The 22491-nt window shown below is 42.7% G+C and overlaps 1 protein-coding gene across 2 annotated transcripts in view; it reads left to right on the forward strand.

Annotated features, from left to right (window-relative positions):
* Positions 1-13250, forward strand: part of kcnd2 (potassium voltage-gated channel, Shal-related subfamily, member 2) — a 157478-nt gene extending 144228 nt beyond the window's left edge. Inside the window, exons 3-7 of one of the 2 annotated variants that reach the window (XM_031831827.1) lie at positions 5055-5217; positions 8243-8341; positions 9603-9698; positions 10030-10271; positions 11136-13250. In XM_031831827.1, coding sequence (XP_031687687.1) covers positions 5055-5217; positions 8243-8341; positions 9603-9698; positions 10030-10271; positions 11136-11313 — 778 coding nt within the window. In that variant the 3' untranslated portion in view covers positions 11314-13250. The remainder of the gene's footprint in view (positions 1-5054; positions 5218-8242; positions 8342-9602; positions 9699-10029; positions 10272-11135) is intronic. The other variant, XM_031831826.1, reaches the window with a different exon arrangement.
* Positions 13251-22491: the final 9241 nt, after the last annotated feature.

Raw genomic sequence — 22491 nt, forward strand, 5'->3', positions numbered from 1 at the left:
GATAGACAGGGAACAGAGAGAGACAGAGAGCAGAGAGAGATAGGGCACAGAGAGAGACAGAGAGCAGAGAGAGACAGAGAGCAGAGAGAGGGGAGAGATTAGAACCAACACACACACACACACACACACACACATAGCACTGTAATATCAAACCTATCTGATTCATCCATTGAGCTTAGAGCAGAGAAGCAGAGAAGCGGGGACTCATTGTAAGCAGGTAATCAAGCATTAGTCATTCATTATGTACAAAGCTATGTTATCACAGAGTGGGCGGCTGATACACATTCAGAATGGATACAAATCTAATTAGCCCATATTAGACCTTAGGCAGGGGCCTTTGTCTGGCTCCGATCATGTCCCTGGTAGTTCTTGTGTTCTGGAGTGGTCAAGGTCTCTCTAAAGAATACATTGTGTGGTAAGGAGAGGACAAATCCAAGCTGCCAGAGAACAGGAGGGATGCTACCTTAGTACAGACACAGGAGGCAGAGAGATGGAGGAGGGGTGAGAGAAGTAGGAGGGAGGGGAAGGACACTGCTACTGCGGTCTGTTCTGGTTGTCCAAGGCAACTGTGGCACCTTGACAGGAGGGACATTTGGGGGGGGGGGGGGGGGGGGGGGGTACAGACACAGACAGTACCCATGCTGTTGGCTCTCTCCTCTATTTATGCCTCCCTCTATCTTCTGCCCTCCAGTCTCTCTCTCTCTCTCTCTCTCTATAAATAGATATATGCTGTATACAGTATATATCTCCGTCCCTCTCCCCTCTCTCTCTATATATCTCCCCTCTTTTTCCATCCCTCTTTATCTTGCTCTCCCTCTCTAGCGTTGGGAGAGCCCTTGAGCAAGTCAGTTAACCCCCAACAACAGAGGGGTTAAGTTAAATGTGGGAGACACATTTCAGTTGAATGCATTCGGTTGTGCAACTAACTAGGTATCCCCTTTCCCACTCTCTCTCTCTCTCTCTCTCTCTCTCTCTCTCTCTCTCTCTCTCTCTCTCTCTCTCTCCATTACCCTCCCCCTCTCTCTCTCTCTCTCTCTCTCTCTCTCCATTACCCTCCCTCTCCCCCCCCCTCTTCTTCTATCTCTCTTCATGGTTAATTACAGTAACGTAATGGGAGAATTTTACTCCTTTGTTTGTGTGTAATTATGGTACAGTCTTTCATGTGCTGAGAAGATGAGCCCTGCAGCTCTTCTTAGTAATTAAATTACATTCACAAGGAGATACACTTATATCTAGAGAACTCATATCTAAAACACATACCCATATACCCAATAACTCATATCTAAAAGTCATACCCATATACCAAATAATTCATATCTAAAACTCATACCCATATACCCAATAACTCATATCTAAAACACATACCCATATACCCAATAACTCATATCTAAAACTCATACCCATATACCCAATAACTCATATCTAAAAGTCATACCCATATACCCAATAACTCATATCTAAAACACATACCCATATACCCAATAACTCATATCTAAAACTCATACCCATATACCCAATAACTCGTATCTAAAACTCATACCCATATACCCAATAACTCATATCTAAAACTCATACCCATATACCCAATAACTCATATCTAAAACTCATACCCATATACCCAATAACTCATATCTAAAACTCATACCCATATACCCAATAACTCATATCTAAAACTCATACCCATATACCCAATAACTCATATCTAAAACTCATACCCATATACCCAATAACTCATATCTAAAACTCATACCCATATACCCAATACCTCATATCTAAAACTCATACCCATATACCCAATAACTCACATCTAAAAGTAACTCGTATCCATGCTCATGTCTAAAACTCGTATCTAAAACTCATACCAGACTTGTATCTAAAACTCATACTCCCATTCTCATACTTAAAGCTCATACTCTAACAGTTACAGACATTATTTAAAATAAGGGTGTTGTAAACTCATACCTACATCTAAAACCCAAACCAAAAATCCATATCTAAAACCCAAACCAAAAATCCATATCTAAAACCCATATCTAAAACCCATATCTAAAATCCATATCTAAAACCCATATCTAAAACCCATTTCTAAAACCCATATCTAAAACCCATATCTAAAACCCATATCTAAAACCCATTTCTAAAATCCATATCTAAAACCCAAACCAAAAATCCATATCTAAAACCCATATCTAAAACCCATATCTAAAACCCATATCTAAAACCCATATCTAAAATCCATATCTAAAATCCATATCTAAAACCCATATCTAAAACCCATATCTAAAACCCATTTCTAAAACCCATATCTAAAACCCATATCTAAAACTCATATCTAAAACCCATATCTAAAACCCAAACCAAAAACCCATATCTAAAACCCAAACCAAAAACCCATATCTAAAACCCATTTCTAAAATCCATATCTAAAACCCAAACCAAAAATCCATATCTAAAACCCATATCTAAAACCCATATCTAAAACCCAAACCAAAAATCCATATCTAAAACCCATATCTAAAACCCATATCTAAAACCCATATCTAAAACCCATATCTAAAACTCATATCTAAAACTCATATCTAAACTCATATCTAAACTCATATCTAAACTCATATCTAAAACTCATATCTAAACTCATATCTAAAACTCATATCTAAACTCATATCTAAAACTCATATCTAAAACTCATATCTAAAACTCATATCTAAACCCATATCTAAAACTCATATCTAAAACTCATATCTAAACTCCAACTTGTATCTAAAGGGGGAGTAGGCCTACTATATACTCCTATTCAAATTCATAGCTTAAGGAGGTGGGACAATTTGAGGGCTCGAACCACACTTTGAGCTCATACAGTTGAAGTCGGAAGACATCACTCAGGAAGTTAAAGCTTGGTCACAAATGGGTCTTCCAAATGGACAATGACCAAGCATACTTCCAAAGTTGTGGCAAAATGGCTTAAGGACAACAAAACTCAAGATGTTGGAGTGGCCATCACAAAGCCCTGACCTCAAACCTACAGAACATTTCTGGGCAGAACTGAAAAAGCGGGTGCGAGCAAGGAGGCCTACAAACCTGACTCGGGTTACACCAGCTCTGACAGGAGGAATGGGCCAAAATTCACCCAACTTATTGTGGGAAGCTTGTGGAAGGCTACCTGAAATGTTTGACCCAAGTTAAACCATTTAAAGGCAATGCTACCAAATACTAATTGGCTGTATGTAAACTTCTGACCCAGTGGGAATGTGATGAAAGAAATAAAAGCTCAAATAAATGATTCTCTCTACTATTATTCTGACATTTCACATTCTTAAAATAAAGTGGTGATCCTAACTGACCTAAGACACTGAATTTGTACTCTGATTAAATGTCAGGAATTGTGAAAAACTAAGGTGAAAAAGCTTAAGGTGTATGTAAACTTCCGACTTCAACTGTGTACTGCTCTTACAAACTCATATTCAAACTCATATCCAAAGCAGCCGACACTGACCCTCGGGATCGTGTGGTAATGACATCACTCATCAAACAGGAATCTCTCTGTGTGTTGAAGATCTCCAGGCCCGGCTGTGAGGGTGTGTTGCCATGGTTTCAGGGGTTGCCGTGGTTGTAAATCGGTGGGCTGACTCACTGAGCGGAGGTCAGACAGACAGTGGTGGGATTTACTGAAACCCCTGAGACTACTGAAACCACATTTACTGACAGAGAGGGCTTCTGGAGGCCATGCAGGGGAGTGTGTGTGTGTGTGTGTGTGTGTGTGTGTGTGTGTGTGTGTGTGTGTGTGTGTGTGTGTGTGTGTGTGTGTGTGTGTGTGTGTGTGTGTGTGTGTGTGTGTGTGTGTGTGTGTGTGTGTGTGTGTGTGTGTGTGCGCGCGTGTGTGTGCGTGTGTGTGTCTGCGAACATGCATCTGTGTGTGTGTGTGTCTGTGTGTGCAAGTTAGTTAGTTAGCATTTGTGAGTGCAGCCCAGTATCTAGTGGCCAAAACCTTCACCCAAATCCCTAACTAAGCACATTCTAACAGCTCTGGGGTGAGAAAGAGGGAGACGGAAAAACACTCTCAGTGCTATGATATAGCTCTATCCATGTTTGCCTACAGATGGTTTAGAGGCTCTCTGTTTGTTTGTGACTGTGCTACTCTGTCATTAGGCTCGCTCTAAAGAACATTCCGGCACTTCCAAAAGAAACACTCCGGTACTTTGTGTTCCCACTCGGGCGTCCCTGTGTCTAACGATGGGAATACAGCGAGGGGGAACGGGCCGGATGAGAGGGTGAAAAGGAAAGGGGGGGATTGTGGTGGTGTCCAATAATGAATGAGATGTGTTTTTAAAGAGGGGGAAAGAAAGAGGGAGGAGGGGGAAATGAGGAGGATATAGCAGAAAATAAACTAGGCCAAGAGACCATTCACCAGAGAGATGGTTTGTGCTTGGCATTTTCTGTGTCATTTTGGACTTTTAAATAAACTGGGTTCTTCCTTTTCAGAAGTTTTCTGCTTTGAAATTTCCTAAAAGTATTTACCACGGGGTAATGCATTATAGGCCAACACTACAGCAAACATAAAATAAGTCATAAATAAGTCATAATCATAACATTTAATATCTACAGTGTCTTCCGTCATGTATAATGTGCAGGCCAGTGGTGGGTGCTCGATGGCTCTCTAGTGCCATCAAGTGGTTGTATACTGTACTGTATCTGAGTTTACCCATTCTAATCTACGCATGCTACTGATGACCATGACAAGACAATGGCCTACTAGCAAATGGTTGAATGTTCTCTGAAATGACACACTCAATGTTGAGTAAGTGTGTTGGTTTTCTGATTGAAGATGGGTCCTATATGCTCACAGTGTTGCTGCCCCCAAAGACAGTCCCTTATGTTCTATTCATTTAATCACCATTGTCCAGCTCCTGTCATCACTTTGGATGTGCATAAAACCCCCACCCTTAAGTCCTAACTTCTCTCTCTCCTTCTCTCTCCTTCTCTCTATTTCTCTCTCACACAAACACACACTCTCTCTCTCTCTCTCTATGTCTCTCTCTCTTTCTCTCTCTGTACAGATATGGAGACATGGTTCCTAAGACCATTGTAGGGAAGATCGTTGGTTCTGTCTGTTCTCTGAGCGGTGTGTTGGTCATCGCCCTGCCCGTGCCCGTCATCGTGTCCAACTTCAGCCGCATTTACCACCAGAGCCAGCGGGCAGACAAGAGACGCGCCCAAAAGGTACCCAACAATGTCCCACCCTCACGCCTGCCATGACACCATAGGTCTTGGGCCATAAAGGTCATGAACCCTGACCTGGAAGGGTCCAGCAGAGCTGTATGTGGAATGGAACTCGCAAACATGCTGCTATGCACAGATACATACTGTACACACACTCCAGCAGAGATGGAAACAGCAGAGAGTGAGTTGTTGGGGGGGGTAGACACAGAGTGTATTGGAGAGCACATGGAAGATTACCAGGCTTTTGTGTGTGTGTGTGTACAAACTCAGTGTGTATGTGGGATAGTGTGTGGTTATGTGTGTGTGTGTGTGTGTCCTTGCTGTGATATATTAACCGTAATGGTCATACTGGACCACCCCAACTTCCACATCAATAATTAGAGCAACACCGAGACGTCTCTATGTGCAAAGGAGTGGGCTACACAATGCGCACATATCATATTACATGATAATTCATGGTTACTCGCTCACCCTTAAAGACGTCCTCCAGTGATTTTATTATTTTTCCTTTTGAAAAGCGATATCCCAAGTATGAATACAGTAAAAGTACACACACTAAAGGGTAAAAAAAATATGTTTTGAGCAAAATAGTGTTTTTTAGACACAACTGCAAACTTCAAGGAGTTGGTCTGATGGTGCCGTTGTGATGTCATCGACCTCCCCTCTTGCTTGAGGAACAAGAGAGGAGCAATAGGACCAAAAGATGAAAGCCCCCCCCCCCCCCCCCCACACACACACACACTTGTGTCTTGACTTACCTGGACCACTTATTGAGATGTGTCTTTGGTTAAGTAAATCAAGTGTTAAATGACTTGAAAAGTAGACTGGAGTAGACTTTGAGACAGACAGACAGACAGACAGACAGACAGACAGACAGACAGACAGACAGACAGACAGACAGACAGACAGACAGACAGACAGACAGACAGACAGACAGACAGACAGACAGACAGACAGACAGACAGAAATGAGGAAAGGGGGAAAGATGGGGAGCGAGAGAGAGAGAATGGTGGGAGAGAGGGAATGGTGGAAGAGAGGGAAGGAGAGAATGAGAGAGAGGGGGGAGAGAGGGAAGGAGAGAATGAGAGAGGGGGGGAGAGAGGGAAGGAGAGAATGAGAGAGAGGGGGGAGAGAGGGAAGGAGAGAATGAGAGAGGGGGGGAGAGAGGGAAGGAGAGAATGAGAAAGGGGAGGTGGAGGGAGAAAAGGAGAGAATGAGAGGGGGGGAGAGGGAGAGAAGGAGAGAATGAGAGGGGGGAGAGGGAGAAAAGGAGAGAATGAGAGGGGGGGAGAGGGAGAGAAGGAGAGAATGAGAGGGGGGGAGAGGGAGAAAAGGAGAGAATGAGAGGGGGGGAGAGGGAGAGAAGGAGAGAATGAGAGGGAGGAGAGGGAGAAAAGGAGAGAATGAGAGGGGGGGAGAGGGAGAGAAGGAGAGAATGAGGGGGGAGAGGGAGAGAGGGAGAGAAGGAGAGAATGAGAGGGGGGGGAGAGAGAGAAAAGGAGAGAATGAGAGGGGGGGAGAGGGAGAGAAGGAGAGAATGAGAGGGGGGGAGGGAGAGAAGGAGAGAATGAGAGGGGGGAGAGGGAGAGAAGGAGAGAATGAGAGGGGTGGAGAGGGAGAGGGAGAGAAGGAGAGAATGAGAGGGGGGGAGAGGGAGAAAAGGAGAGAATGAGAGAGGGGGGAGAGGGAGAGAAGGAAGATAACTCTTGCCCCTGTTGAGCATCCAGTTAGTAGCTCCCTCCCAAGAACAACAATCTGTTTTTCCATTTCGGAGGGATGATGACTGAGCTCTGGGGTTTGACTGGAAACATGGATGTTAGACAGAGATACAGGGATTGCTTGTGTGTGTGTGTGCTACTGAACCTCGCTCTGTATTCCTCTATTTTATTATATTGAACCTTTATTTAACTAGGCAAGTCAGATAAAAACACTTTCTTATTTACTGCCTACCAAAAGACAAAAGGCCTCCTTCAGGGACGGAGACTGGGATAAAAAATAAATACAAATGTTTTAAATGAAGTTAAAATATAGGACAAAATACACATCACAACGAGACAACACAACACTACATAAAGAGAGACCTAAGACAACAACATAGCATGACAGCAACACATGACAACACAGCATGGTAGCAACAACATGACAACAACATGGTAGCAACACAACATGGCAGCAGCACAACATGGTAGCAGCACAAAACATGGTACAAACACTATTGGGCACAGACAACAGCACAAAGGGCAAGAGGGTAGATACAACAATATATCACACAAAGCAGCCACAACTCTCAGGAAGAGTCTTTGAATGAAGAGATTGCGATAAAACTGTCCAGTTTGAGTGTTTGTCGCAGCTCGTTCCAGTCGCTAGCTGCAGCGAAATGAAAAGAGGAGCGACCCAGGGATATGTGTGCTCTGGGGACCTTTAACAGAATGTGACTGGCAGAACGGGTGTCGTATGTGGAGGATGAGAGCTGCAGTAAATATCTCAGATAAGGGGGCAATGCTGGTGCATGCATGTGCCTGTCTGTGCATAGTGGATACCAAGTTATTTTATTCACTAACATTCACCATAAAAGAGAGTGGCCTTGGATGAATACAGCTGCAATACAAGGTTTTCATCTAGCCACTGTCAGATAGTGGGATTTACAGGCTTGGAATTTACATGTATTACTGGAGAACATATTTATAGTCTTCCAAGAGCAATGGGTCTCTCTGCTGTTTCTAGAGGCGTTCAGAAGTGGTATGGCTTTCTGTTTTTTATGCTCACACACTCACTCACTCACTCACTCACTCACACTCATTCACACACACACACATACACACACACTCACTCACACACACTCTCACACTCACACTCACTCACACACACACACACATACACACACACTCACTCACACACACTCTCACACTCACTCACGCACACACACATACACGCACACTCACTCACACACACTCTCACACTCACACTCACTCACGCACACATTCAGTGGCAGGCTAAATGCACGTGTGGTTTTGTTCACAAACAGAAAACCAAGCTTGGTAGAATTGCCGCGAGGAAGAGTGGAGGGACTAGCGCTTATTTGCAGTATAAAAGCAACGGGCTGCTGAGTGACCTCATCGACGAGGTAACCGTGGATCCGAGTGGTGTTCTTTTGATTTCATCTTTTTCTATTTTTTTTTGGGGGGGGGGGGGGGGGGTCCATGAGATGCTGGTTAGTGCATGCCGAAAACCCGATTTGGGGATGGGGACAAGGGGACGTCCCCTTCCCCTCTCTCTCATTCAGAGCTGTTACGTCTTCCATGGTGTCCCACCTCTCTAACGTCACTATTCACCCTCGACCACCACCACTCTCTCTCTCTCTCTCTCTCATTCTCTCTCTCACCCCCACCAAGACTGCACTGGGGCTCTGGTGCCAACTACTGGAACTGGGGGTGAATGGCTCATACTACCGCTCTTCACTGGTGTCAGTGCATCCAATCCATGAGGCTTGGCCACAAGGTGGGGGTGGGGGGCGGGGGGGGGGGGGGGGGGGTAGAACTGCCTCCCCTCCCCTTCGAATGGTGAAACGGGTCCCTCTGCAACCACCCTCATCCCTACTTCTCTGCTCTTGTTTTTCTTCTTCTTGTCCTTTATCTGCTATTTCATTTCCATGTGTCTATTTTTTTTCTCACGTGCATTTTGGATTGCCCACGTTTTAGCAAGGGCTATGGGTATGACATCATCAGAACGCGTCATGGATCGCCATCACATGGAGGAATGAGATGCATGACATCAGCCAGCGACCGACGCCACATGCGGGGGCGGAGTCAAAGTGACGCAGTGAAGCTTATTGGAGGACGGTGTCCCACACATAAGTTCCAAGTTCTGAGTTCCAAATTCCACATGTCTGAAGAACAGGATTTTATAGACATTCCCCTTGGTTCATTCCTCTGCGTCTCATTGAATCCGGCCCAGTATGGAAAGGCTACAGTGGCTCTCGTGGGTCAAATGAGGCTTGAGTCAACACTGACCAACAGGAAAACAGAAAGACAGACACAAACATCAGTGCAAATAGGCCTACCAGTATACACATCAACAACAGACATCTTGAAATGGTTTTGTTGTTGTTGAAAGGCTGAGTTTGAACCATTGAGTGATTGATCAAACACCATGGGAGGACATTGAGCTTGGAGGGGGGAGATCAATGGAGATGGACAGACCCTAATGTTCTCATAATGTTCGTGTGCCACAGCAGGAGGTTGCAGTAACGTTGTGAGAGCATTATCCCCGTCCCTCTCTGTCTCCTGCTCTGGTTGGTTGGTCCCCTGTCTACCCCGTGGAAGGACATGTTTTGTAGTCTGTTTCAAGTGTTAATATGCGTCCATCTTTGTTTTTGTGCCCAAAAGGCATCAAAGGCAGCAGGCCAGGCGCTGGTGTGCAAGGCCAACCCCATGTTCGATACGCACCACAATCACCTATTGCACTGCCTGGAGAAGACCACGGTAAGAACAGTGCTTTACCAATGACTGTGGTGGAGAATAGGAGACATATCCACTGCTGTTATCTATGTTCATGAAGAAGCAGAAGCCATGAATTAAGAGTAGAAGCATTTCGCTACACCCACAATCTACTAACCAAGTGTATGTGACCAATAAAATGTGATTTGAAGAGTATAGTACGGTATCCCATATCAGGAAGTCGTCAGATTTCAGGCAAAACTCCTAATATGGATGCCGTAGTCTGCACTTTTGTTTTGTCTCGATACTTGTCCACAAAAGTAACATGTGGTCTCTCTATCTCTCTCTCTCATTCCATTCTCCCCCTCTCTCTTAGAATCATGAGTTTGTGGATGAGCAAACGTTTGAGACCAGCCTACTGGAGGTGTCCATGGTGAAGCACCCGCCTCACTCTCCCTCCCTCTCCTCTGGCTCCTCCTCCCAAGGCCTGTCGTGCTGCTCGCGACGCAACAAGAGGAAGAGCTTCAACGTGCCCAACTCCAACATGACTGGAGGGCATAGGAACAGCATCCAGGAGCTTAGCACCATCCACATCAGAGAGAGACCCATCACTAACAGGTACAGACATACATGCAGTGTACACACACATGAACAGTATCGTCTCTATTTTCACAAATTATTTCCCACTTGTTTCACAAGAAGCTAAAAGTACTATGTAAGCTGATGATTGCACACGCTACACATCAGCACCTACAACGAGTGAGCTCACTGAGACTCTAAGCAGGGCTTTACATTCAGTATCAGAATGGGTAATTAACAATAAATTGGCCTTAAATCCTGAAAAAAACTCTTGGTTTCATATTATTTATTTTATTTACGTATTTATTTATTTGTATTTAATGTTCTTGTCTAGAACTGTTCTGTACTTGGTGATGTATGTGTATGAATGTATGTTTTATGTGGACCCCAGGAAGAGTAGCTGCTACATGTGCAGTATCTAATGAGGATCCTAATAAACTAAACTAAACAGTATACAAACACACACACTGTATACACACACATACACAGATTAACGAATAGAATGAAGGACCGATTGACAACAGGTACACACACACACACACACACACATATACTTAATATATATTCATAGACCACATAATATAGACACAAATATGCATTCATAGTGGTTGCTATGGCAGCATCGCACACACACACACACACACAAACACACTGTGCCAGTCTCTTCCCATGGTGAGTCAGTGTGTTGGTATGCTGGCTATGTCCAGCTGTGGTGTGGTGTTGGTGTATGTGTGGTCCCACTGGTCTGGCCTGGGAACCCTGGCTATGGAATGGACAGTTGTCTTATCTCTCTGTGTTACTAAACACTGGACCACTTTCTCTCTGGCTGGCCATCCTCTTTGTCCCTGTCTATTTCACCTTTCTTCTTCTTCTTCTTCCCCCCCCCACCCCCCCCATCTCCAGCCGCTCCAGTCTGAACGCTAAGTTCGAGGAGACGGTGCCTCTGAACTGCAAGCAGCCCTACATCACGGCGGCCGTCATCACGCTGCCCACGCCGCCCGTCACCACGCCCGAGGACGACGGCTCCGCCTCCTCCCCCGACTACTCACAGGCCAACATCGTCAGAGTGTCCGCCCTCTAGGGCCCTCGCCTCCCCACCCCACCACCACCATCACCATGGCAACCCTAACACGGAGAGAGAGATAGAGAGAGCTAAAGAAGAGAGACCCTTCCCTGCTCCAATCAGAGAACGGTGTTTGCAGGGGGGAAGGGGTTAAGGGGAGCTGTGGTATGGTGGTTAGGGGGGACAGTTTAGGCTGCAGGACCCTTTTTGTTTTCCTACACGTAGCTACTACACGTCTGCTCTTGTGGTGAAATAAAGTTGCAGTGTGAAGCTGCAGCACAAAGCTCCGCCCTGGATTTTTTGGGTGGGGAGAGACTGCGTTGCCGTGGCGACTGAGATTAGCGCCTTACAAAGGACACACAAATGGAGAGCATTTAGCCACCTTGTCTAACGCAGCTACTCCCTAGCCACCTTGTCTAACTGCAGCTACTCCCTAGCCACCTTGTCTAACTGCAGCTACTCCCTAGCCACCTTGTCTAACTGCAGCTACTCCCTAGCCACCTTGTCTAACTGCAGCTACTCCCTAACCACCTTGTCTAATTGCAGCTACTCCCTACCCACCTTGTCTAACTGCAGCTACTCCCTAGCCACCTTGTCTAACTGCAGCTACTCCCTAGCCACCTTGTCTAACTGCAGCTACTCCCTAGCCACCTTGTTTAACTGCAGCTACTCCCTAGCCACCTTGTCTAACTGCAGCTACTCCCTAGCCACCTTGTCTAACTGCAGCTACTCCCTAGCCACCTTGTCTAACTGCAGCTACTCCCTAGCCACCTTGTCTAACTGCAGCTACTCCCTAGCCACCTTGTCTAACTGCAGCTACTCCCTCCAAACACTCTCCAAGGGAAAACTTACCATTACAATTTTTTTCTATATTGTGTGTCTTTAAATGTGATGTCTTAAAACCGAAATGGGGGAGGTGGAATTTGTATTGGTTTTTATTGTTTGTTAAGGCCGTGAGTTTGACTAGAGCAGATGTATATTTGCCATGTTCTGAAATGTGTGGAGTAGGAGAGAAAAGAAAAAGTCATTTAAAACATTTTGACAAAAAGGAGAGCAAGGGGGTGTATGCACTGTGTGTACATATTTTCCTACCTTATCAGGACCAGAATGTCCGGACAAGTCACCAAAATGTCCTGACAAGGTAACAAAACAAGAACATGTTTGAAAAGTCAGGACTGAATTAGTTAAAATTTAATTTTAGGCTTAAGGGTTAGTTTTATGGTTTGGGGTTAAGGTTAGGGTTACGTTTAAGGTTAGGGTTAGGAGTTCAGGTTTAGGGGTAAAGGTTTGTGGTTAAGGTTAGGGTTAAGGTTAGGTTAAGGGCAGAGTATGCCAGTGAAGTGGAACGGAGCTGGAGCGTAGCGTGCTCAATTTGACTGTTGCGCAGAGCGCGATTCTCAAAGGCTGGAGCGTCATCCTTCTTGCCCGCTCCAATTTTGTAGCGCTCATTCTCCAGTAGCGCTCATTTCACTAGCCCAGGGCATGCCCGAGTAAGCATGCATGTTTAGTCTACTTATGTGCTGCTATAGCCCCTTTCTTTAGCTACTGACAGCTGCAAAATCAAGGTGATTTACAAAGTTTACGGCCTAGAGCAAGAGAGGGAGTGCAGTGATGTAGTGTGCAGTGATGTGTCCACAACTAAAGAATCATTGTGGAATCTGAAAATACACATATCCCGAAAGTATGATGGTGTACTTATGACGTGCACATGGGTAGCTCATTAAGTGTGTCATTGTAGCAAACTATTTATAAGCTAGAAATCAGATCTCTTAAAAGTTTCCTTCATTTTTGCTTATTCATACAATAGTCCCTACTTGATTTTGTCCCAAAATGCCTGGCATATTCCAACTGTCAAGGAGCTTTCCGTTTTGGTTGGGTTATTTTGCCTAAAAAACTTTAGGCAGTGGTGGAAAAGTACCATATTGTCATACTTGAGTAAAAGTAAAGATACCTTAATAGAAAATGATTAAAGTAAAAGTGAAGTCACTCAGTAAAATAGTACTTGAGTAAAAGTTTTTTTTTAAGTATTTGGTATTTAATATACTTAAGTATCAAAAGTAAAAGTATAAATAATTTCAAATTGATTATATTATTATATGATTATGATTATATTATTTTATTTTTTTAATTTACGGATAGCCAGGGGCTATCCCCAACACTCAGACATAATTTACAAATTAAGCATGTCTATTTAGTGAGTCCGCCAGATCAGAGGCAGTAGCGATGACCAGGAATGGTATCTTGATAAACGCATAAATTGGACAATATCCTGTCCTGCTCAGCATTCAAAATATAGTGAGCACTTTTGGGTGTCAGGGAAAATGTATGGATTAAAATGTACCTGATTGTCTTTCGTAAAAGTAAAAGCTGTCAAAAATAGAAATTGTAAAGTACAGATACCACAAAAAACTTCTTAACTTCTTAAGTACTTTACACCACTGCCTTTAGGCCTACCTATGGAAATAAATAATAAACTCTGCCCAGCCTAGCAAGGGTGGACAAAAGGATGTTTACCATCCACAGTGGCTTTGAAGCACGGATAGGATGTTCTCCGCTGCTGGCCTGCTGTCCAGGCACCTGACCCTGAAGGAACAGACTCTGGCTAAACTGGCATTTTTCGTTTAATTTGTATTTAATTCTAAGTCACAGGCGATATGCGCAATTTATAGACTATAATGGTATAATACAACAAAATGTGGAGCGCTTAACGTCCCTGTCTCCCTACCAGCCAAGTGTGTCGCATTCGCAAATGCTTCACAATGCATTTCTTTGTAGGCTATAGCCTTGAAATAATTGAAATAATATAGCTTAAGTACTTAATTTCCGTTCCTTATTAGGCTCCCTGTCTGGCTCCTGACCTATTTCGAGTGTTTATCAGTGTTGTAGTACTCGAGTCTCAAGTCCGGTCTCGAGAGCACGTATTGAGTGTCTTGGTCTTGTCTCGGTGTCGGATACATCTGTACTCTGTCTTGACTCGGTCTAGGACAGTGAGGACTCAAATTTCTCCCGAGACCAGCGAAGTAAAGAAAACGAGTAATATCAGCTTCAATTCAATCAGCGCATAAATCTGCTTCGCCAGGCCAAATATACACTCATTTCTTGAAACATTAGTACAGTATGTTAACATACTTTATATCTATTACAGACATGTTTGCGCAGTGGTGAACCTATAGGCCTTCGGTGTGTGACAGGTTCGTGATTATGAAAGGACAGCAACCGTAATACCAGGCTATACGCAGGTATAAACCTTATACCCACTTTTTTTCAGTGGGCATTGTGTATACTGACTGCTTATTCATCCCTACTGGTGCATAAGAAAGTAGTGTAGTGAAGGTACACGATGTATCAATTATGTGGTACAATAGAGAAATCATGCACAAAGTAGCCTACACAATCACAAGTGTTGGTTAGTAGGCAATTTTTGATGCGCAATTGTCATCATGTTCTGCTTGCATCAGGGGCATAGACATGGATGGGCCTGGGTGGACAGAACCACCCACTGGGGAGTCAGGCCCACAGGCTTACCCAATTAGATTGATGTAGTTTAAGCATTGTTGTGGACTTAGACCTTACATTTTTGTATTTTTTCAAATTTTGAGAGTGAAAATATGAAACATCTATTGGAAAACACAGGTTGCCATTCCTTCGCTGGGCGGGGCGATTGGGAACTTTGTTGCAAAATGTGAGTATACCCACTTCTCCAGATACCACTACGCCACTGCTTAGGGCTGATGAAAAGACAGCAGTCACATACAGCATGGTGATAAAGGATAAGCAGTCCGTAAACCCGGACACAATAAGCCAGTAGGTCCCAATCATAAGACTAGAAAACACAACGATTAAGCATTTATTAATTGATAACACCTGCTCCAACTGCTGCAAATTAGCCGACAACAAATGCTAGCTAGCTAGACCATGGGAAAACTACTGCTCGCTATTGTGTAGTGACCTGTTGGGCCGTCAAGAAGGCAAAAGTTTCCATACATTTTGGAAAAAACGGTCCCAACTATTAAGTCAAAATGTGATTGGTTTATTCTACTGTCACTCCAAATTTGTGCCCTAATACAGTTGAATGGTGGATGCATTTATCTATATTCTGATAGCCAAGGACTGATTTAGCTAGCTAGATTTATCTCCCCAGAGACCAGCAAAGAGAATCCTGATTGGATCTTTTTTTCTATTCAGTGTTAACACTTTCTTTTTCAACAAAACTAAATAGATTAAATCAGAACATCATTGATATTAATATCATTATCATTATTATTATATTATTATAATTATTATTTTATAAATCCTTAGCCCTTCTCTGAAGGCGTAGAAGGGCCCATTGTGCTCCACTGTGTTTGGGTTAGTAATATATGTAGAGTGCCTCTATTTTCCTCAACATGCATTTCTTCACTATTCGGAATGTCTAAAGAATCCACACGTTATTCTGAAATATGAACACAGAAATACTGGACATTCTGAACTCTTATTGTATTGGTGATTTGACAAAATTGCAATCATGGTCTCACATTTTTCTGGTCTCGGTCTTGACTCGGTCTGGGACCCCTTGTCACACTCGTGGTCTTGGTCTTGAATCGATCTCGCTTTAGGTGGTCTCGAACACAACACTGGTTTAAATGCTGTTTAATGTGACATACAGTCTATTTGAAATGATGAGCACTTCTTACATTCACCTTTTCATGTTTATCAAAATAGCCTACTTTTCATTCCAATCATATGGTTTGGTTTCAATACTTCAAAACCAAATGGTAGGTCCAAGCAGTCACAGAAATAGATAGGCGTTGGTTAAATTGTGATTTTAATGAATGGAGCGAATTTGGAGCAGCAGTTTTCTTTCTGGTGAGAGAGGAGCGTTTTTTTAAGGGGGTGGTTGGAAAGAACGTGGTGCTGTGTGCAAGCACATCTCCGTGAGCAGTGAGCGGGATTTCCTACCGCTCAACTCCGCTCACATACTCTGGTTAAGGGTTAGTTTAGGGGCTGGGGAAAATAGGATTTTGAATTGGAATACATTTTTACTCCCCAAAAAGTATTGAAAAGTGTGTGCATGTGGGTGTGTGTGTACATGGTTTCCAATATTATCAGGATCATAATGTCCTAACAATTCACCAGAATGGCCTGATAAGGTAGGAAAACAAGGACATTTTTTAAAAGTCAGGACTTTTTTTCATGTCCTGAATTTGCTAAAATGCTATTTTCGGCTTAAGGGTTAGGTTTAGGGTTATGTTTTGTGTGTGCCTGTGTATGTGTGTTTTTAGTTGTACTATTCTTGTGGGGACCAGAAGTCCACACAAGGATAGTAAAACAAGGAACATTCGGACAAATGGAAACATTTAGCCGGTCCCCACAAGGAAAAAGGCTATTTTAGGGGTTAGGTTTATGGTTAGGGTTAGGTTTAGGGTTAGGTTTACATTTAGGGTTAGGGTTCAGCTTAAGGTTTGGTTTAAGAGGGTTTCTGTTTGTGCTGGCATCAAACCTTGGGTTGAGCGGGCCTATTGCAACTTTCTGCTCTGTCTGTATATTGCAAGTCAGTGTTAAGGTAAGGGTTAAGGGTAAGGATTTTGAATGGGAATCAATTGTTTAGGCAGGGCTACTGTGTGTGGTGGGGAGGGCTCTGTGCGTGTGTGTGCGCATGACCCCATTGCTCTCACCTGTATGTGTGACATTAGCATGAGCAATTAGGGTTGAGTTCTCGGTGTGTGTGCTGTATATATTGGTGATCTAGCATATCACACTCGCCCTTTCTCTCAGAGCTGACTTACTTGTGTACCTATTTGTATGAAAGAGATGATTGTTCCTCTCCTGTCCGTCCTGTCCTCTCTAACCGAATGGCCATTGTGAATACTGAATACCTTTGATGCCATTTTGAAACTATCCCTCTCTCTCAACCAGAGTTGACTACTTCATTTGTCGTGGTTTATCATTCAAAGCAGCACCCACATGATGCCTGATCTTGAAATGGGGTTATTGTTTCTTTTATTGAGGGTTTATTGAGGTTTTTTATAGATATATCGATGTGTTTTATCCAAACCCCAATGTTGTGTTTTGTCTTGTTTTATGCATCGTGGACATGCTAAAGCAGATTGACTGAGGGGAATAGAGGAAATCTTAAATGAACACACAGATATTTGAGTCCATTCCATTTTGATACAAAGATGATTTTCTTCTGAATATGAGGATAAAACTGTGATTAGACTTCTATTTTGAAGGTCTCTGTTCATTTGAAGTGCATGTTGGTTTGCTACAGACAGTATGAAGTTTGTTTTGTTCCTGATTTGTACCACACAGGCCTCCATACTTTATCACCAAATGGGGGTTTGGTATGGAAAATGAAAATCAAAGTGCAAAGGAAGCTCCTGTACCAGTCGACCAAACATGATTGACTGAAAGTGTTTATTGAGCTGACGCTCTATGATAATTCTGTCTTGTCGTGACTGATAGCTCAGCTATCACCGTAGCTAGAACACTCTCAGCGCTTGGCGGGGATGGAATCCTGTAACCATTCCAAATCAGTACAACAAAATCAATGCAAATACATTGAATGACACTTTAAAATCCAGCGAGCTGATTTAACGATGTTCTATTTCTCGGCTGTGAGATCTCGGGAGGTTTTATCGAGAACTTGTCGTTTCCGGTGACGATTTTCTTTTCCGCTTTTCCGTTTTCCAAGATGGCTGACGTTGGTGGACTGAACGTGGCTCTTGAGACTGCTGAAGCGAATGCCACACCCCCTGCTCCAACCCCTGCCCCTTCCCCGCCACCCGCCCCCAAATCTGTCCACTTCACCATCACTGCTTGACTATGATGTGACATATGCAACAATTTTTTGGTTTGTTGGTAAAGATATGCTTTGTATCAGAGAGCAGAGAGAGTGGGAGAGAGACAATAGAGAAACACAAATACATATTTTTAAAAATATCAAATGATGTTGAAAAATCTGTCTTTTTCTGTTCATGTAAAGAGAAAAAAATTATTACAAATGTTGCTAGTACACATGTGCTGTAAATTGTTCTTTGGTGTAGTAAAAATCATCATGGTTTAGTCGTTTTTAAAAATCATTTTCACCGAAGGTTCTAGTGTCTTATTTTAGTTAGCCTTCTGCTCCACTGCATTTTAAGAACTGGCTTAATATTTTTCTAAGAGAAAATGCATGCGTTTGTTGGAGAACTTTGGGTTTAGTGTTGCACAAGGACAGGCGTTGTCTCTGTATACATCCCCAACGGCACCCTATTCCCTATATAGTGCACTACTTTTGATCAGGGCACATAGGACTCAGGTCAAAAGTAGTGCACTATATAGGGAGTAGGGTGCCATTTGGGACACGGCCTCTGTCTTTCAGTTTCCATGTCTAAGTGAAAAACTTTTAGGGGTGAAGGAGTGTACTTAGGTCTTGTACATGAGATTATGTAAATTGAAGAAATTAAAAGGATGATTATATGATGATTACTTTTGATCTGTTACAGCTTGTGTTGACAAAAATACTGTATATGAATTATTGAAAAGATATTAAAAAAATACAATTCAATTGTTTAGTCCGGTGCAGTGTCTATTAGTAAATAGAACAGATCATTGTCCTATTAAAATACTTATATAAGACTGGTTGTCTTCTTTTGACATCAACATTTAGATGTTTTCGAAGTCACCAATATAATCTCCCGTATTTCTACTTATACGCTATGTTGTATACCCACATATTTCAGTGTAACTTCTGCACCAAAGAACTGCTGTTGATACAAAATGTACAGTGCCTTCAGAAAGTATTCACACCCCTTGACTTTTTCCACATTTTCTTGTGTTACAGGCTGAATTTAAAATGGATAAGTTGTCGGAGAGGACGAAAAACGCACAGGGATTTCACCATGAGGCCAATCAATGGTGACTTTAAAACAGTTACGGAGTTTAATGGCTGCAGGAGAAAACTGAAGATGGATCAACAACATTGTAGTTACTCCACAATACTAACCTAATTGACAGAGTGAAAAGAAGGAAGCCTGTACAGAATAACTGTTTTTCCAAAACATGCATCCTATTTGCAACAAGGCACTAAAGTAATCCTGCAAAAACTGTGGCAAAGCAATTCACTTTTTGTCCTGAATACAAAGTGTTTTGTTTGGGGCAAATCCAATACAACACATAACAGAATTTTATAATTGCCAAGCATTGTGGTCGCTGCATCATGTTATGGGTATGCTTGTAATTGTTAAAGGACTCAGGATTACTTTTTAGGATAACGGAATGGAGCTAAGCACAGGCAAAATCCTAGAGGAAAACCTGGTTCAGTCTGCTTTCCAACAGAAACTGGGAGATTAATTCACCTTTCAGCAGGACAATACCCTAAAACACAAGGCTAAATCTACACTAGAGTTGCTTACTAAGAAGACAGTGAATGTTCCTGAGTGGCAGAGTTACAGTTTTGACTTAAATCTGTTAAAAAATATATGTCATGACCTGAAAATGGTTGTCTAGTAATGATCAACAACCAATTTGCCAGAGCTTGAAGAATTTTGAAAAGAATAATGGCACATGTTGCACAATCAAATGTTGCACAATTGACATTGTGTAGATCGTTGACCAAATATGACAATTAAATCAATTTTAATCACACTTCGTAACACGACAAAATGTGGAAAAGTCAAGGGGTTTTATCCTTTCTGAAGACACTATATAATGATAGTCCTATAGCTGTGAGCGGGGACATGATGGGGTGAGGGGGTGCAGTCTTGTCCAATCTCAGCCATACAATATGGAGCAGGAGAGTCTATCTCCCAGGGTAATTTCTCTCTGCATTGTGAATGTATTAGCATATTTCTCATAAGGGAGTTGGCCTGTGTGTGTGTGTGTGTGTGTGTGTGTGTCTTTGCCTGTGTGTGTGTGTGTGTCTTTGCCTGTGTGTGTGTGTGTATGTGCACATCTGTGTGTGTGTGTGTGTGTGTGTGTGCACGTGAGCATGTGTGTATGTGTGTGTCTTTGCCTGTGTGTGTGTGTGTGTGTGTGTGTGTGTGTGTGTGTGTGTGTGTGTGTGTGTGTGTGTGTGTGTGTGTGTGTGTGTGTGTGTATGTGCACATCTGTGTGTGTGTGTGTGTATGTGCACATCTGTGTGTGTGTGTGCGCGCACATTTGTCTATCTGTATTAGCATATTTCTCATCAGGGAGTTAGTAATTGAGATGTTTTGGGAGGATGTGTAGTCCCTCAGCTTCCCAGGGTGCATTGCAGATGACATGCATCAGGGGGGAAACTGAAGCGGGACTTACCCAAGCAGCATGCCAGCACATAGACTATTTCTGCCCCAGCTATTTTTACACAGGGGTCAGAGGGTAATGGTTTTATTTCTGCCGCTGGCTCCTTTTACTGTACACCGAGAGAGAAAGGGAGGGGAGAGAGAGTATGTGTTTGTATCCCTCTGTCCCCATGTCTACTGTGAATTTGTCCTAAAGCAGTGACCCGCTTGTCTCCAAAGAGACTTGTGGGATTAAGACAGTCCTTTCTCCATGACTTCTCTACTGTTATTCAAAACTAAATTCAGAGAGCAAAATATCATAGATCTGTATCAATTAGACAGATACTAAGAACAGAGGGAAAGGGATCTAGGCCTATACATATCTGCAGTACCAGTCAAAAGTTTGGACAAACCTACTAATTCCAGGGTTTTTCTTTATTTTTACTATTTTCTACATTGTAGAATGATAGTGAAGACATCAAAACTATGAACTGACACATATGGAATCATGTAAGCAAAAAAAGTTTTATTAAAAAATCTAAATATATTTTATATTTGAGATTCTTCAAAGCAGCCACCCTTTACCTTGATGACCGCTTTGCATATTCTTGGCATTCTCTCAACCAGCTTCATGAGGAAGTCACCTGGAATGCATTTCAATTAACAGGTGTGCCTCCTTAAAAGGTAATTTGTGGAATTTCTTTCCTTAATGCGTTTGAGCCAATCAGTTGTGTGACAAGGTAGGAGTGATGAACAGAAGGTAGCCTTATTTGGTAAAAGACCAAGTCCATATTATGACAATAACAGCTCAAATAAAAAAAAGAGAAACAACAGTCCATCATTATTTTACTTTAAGACATGAAGGTCAGTCAATGTGGAAAATGTCAAGAACTTTGAACGTTTCTACAAGTGCAGTTGCAAAAAAACATCAAGCGCTATGATGAAACTGGTTCTCATGAGGACCACCACATAAATGGAGGACCTAGAGTTACCTTGGCTGCAGAGGATAAGTTAATTCGAGTTACCAGCCTCAGAAATTGCAGCCCAAAAAAATGCTTCACAGAGTTCAAGTAACAGACACATCTCAATATCAACTGTTCAGAGGAGACTGGGTGAATCAGGCCTTTATGGTCATATTGCTGCAAAGAAACTACTACTAAAGGACACCAATAATAATAAGAGACTTGCTTGGGCCAAGAAACTCGAGCAATGGATATTAGACTGGTGGAATTTTTGGATTCAACCACCGTGTCTATCCTTTCATAGTAGGTGAAAGGATATCTCTGCATGTGTAGTTCCCACTGCGAAGCATGGAGGAGGAGATGTGATGGTGTGGGGGTGCTTTGCTGGAGACACTGTCTGTGATTTATTTCGAATTCAAGGCACACTTAACCAGCATGGTTACCACAGCATTCTGCAGCGATACACCATCCCATCTGGTTTGTGCTTAGTAGGAATATCATTTGTTATTCAACAGGACAATGACCCAACACACCTCCAGGCTGTGTTAGGGCTATTTGACCAAGAAGGAGAGTGATGGAGTGCTGCATCAGATGACCTGACCTCAACTCAATTGAGATGGTTTGAGATGAGTTGGACCGCAGAGTAAAGGAAAAGCAGCCAACAAGTGCTCAGCATATGTGGGAACTCCTTCAAGACAGTTGGAAAATAATTCCAGATGAAGCTGGTTGAGAGAATGCCAAGAGTATGCAAAGCTGTTATCAAGGCAAAAAAATCTAAAATCTATTTTGATTTGTTTAACACTTTTTTGGTTACTACATGATTCCATATGTGTTATTTCATAGTTTTGATGTCTTCCCTATTATTCTGCAATGTAGAAAATAATAAAAATAAAGAAAAACCTTTGAATGAGTAGGTGTGTCCAAACTTTCGACTGGTACTGTATGTGAGGAAAGAGCAATGAAGAGGCTTACTGTCTGTACACCACACTGTTTCTCTCTCTCACACACACACA

Source organism: Oncorhynchus kisutch, linkage group LG9 (assembly GCF_002021735.2).
Source record: "Oncorhynchus kisutch isolate 150728-3 linkage group LG9, Okis_V2, whole genome shotgun sequence".
Taxonomy (NCBI): Eukaryota; Metazoa; Chordata; class Actinopteri; order Salmoniformes; family Salmonidae; genus Oncorhynchus; species Oncorhynchus kisutch.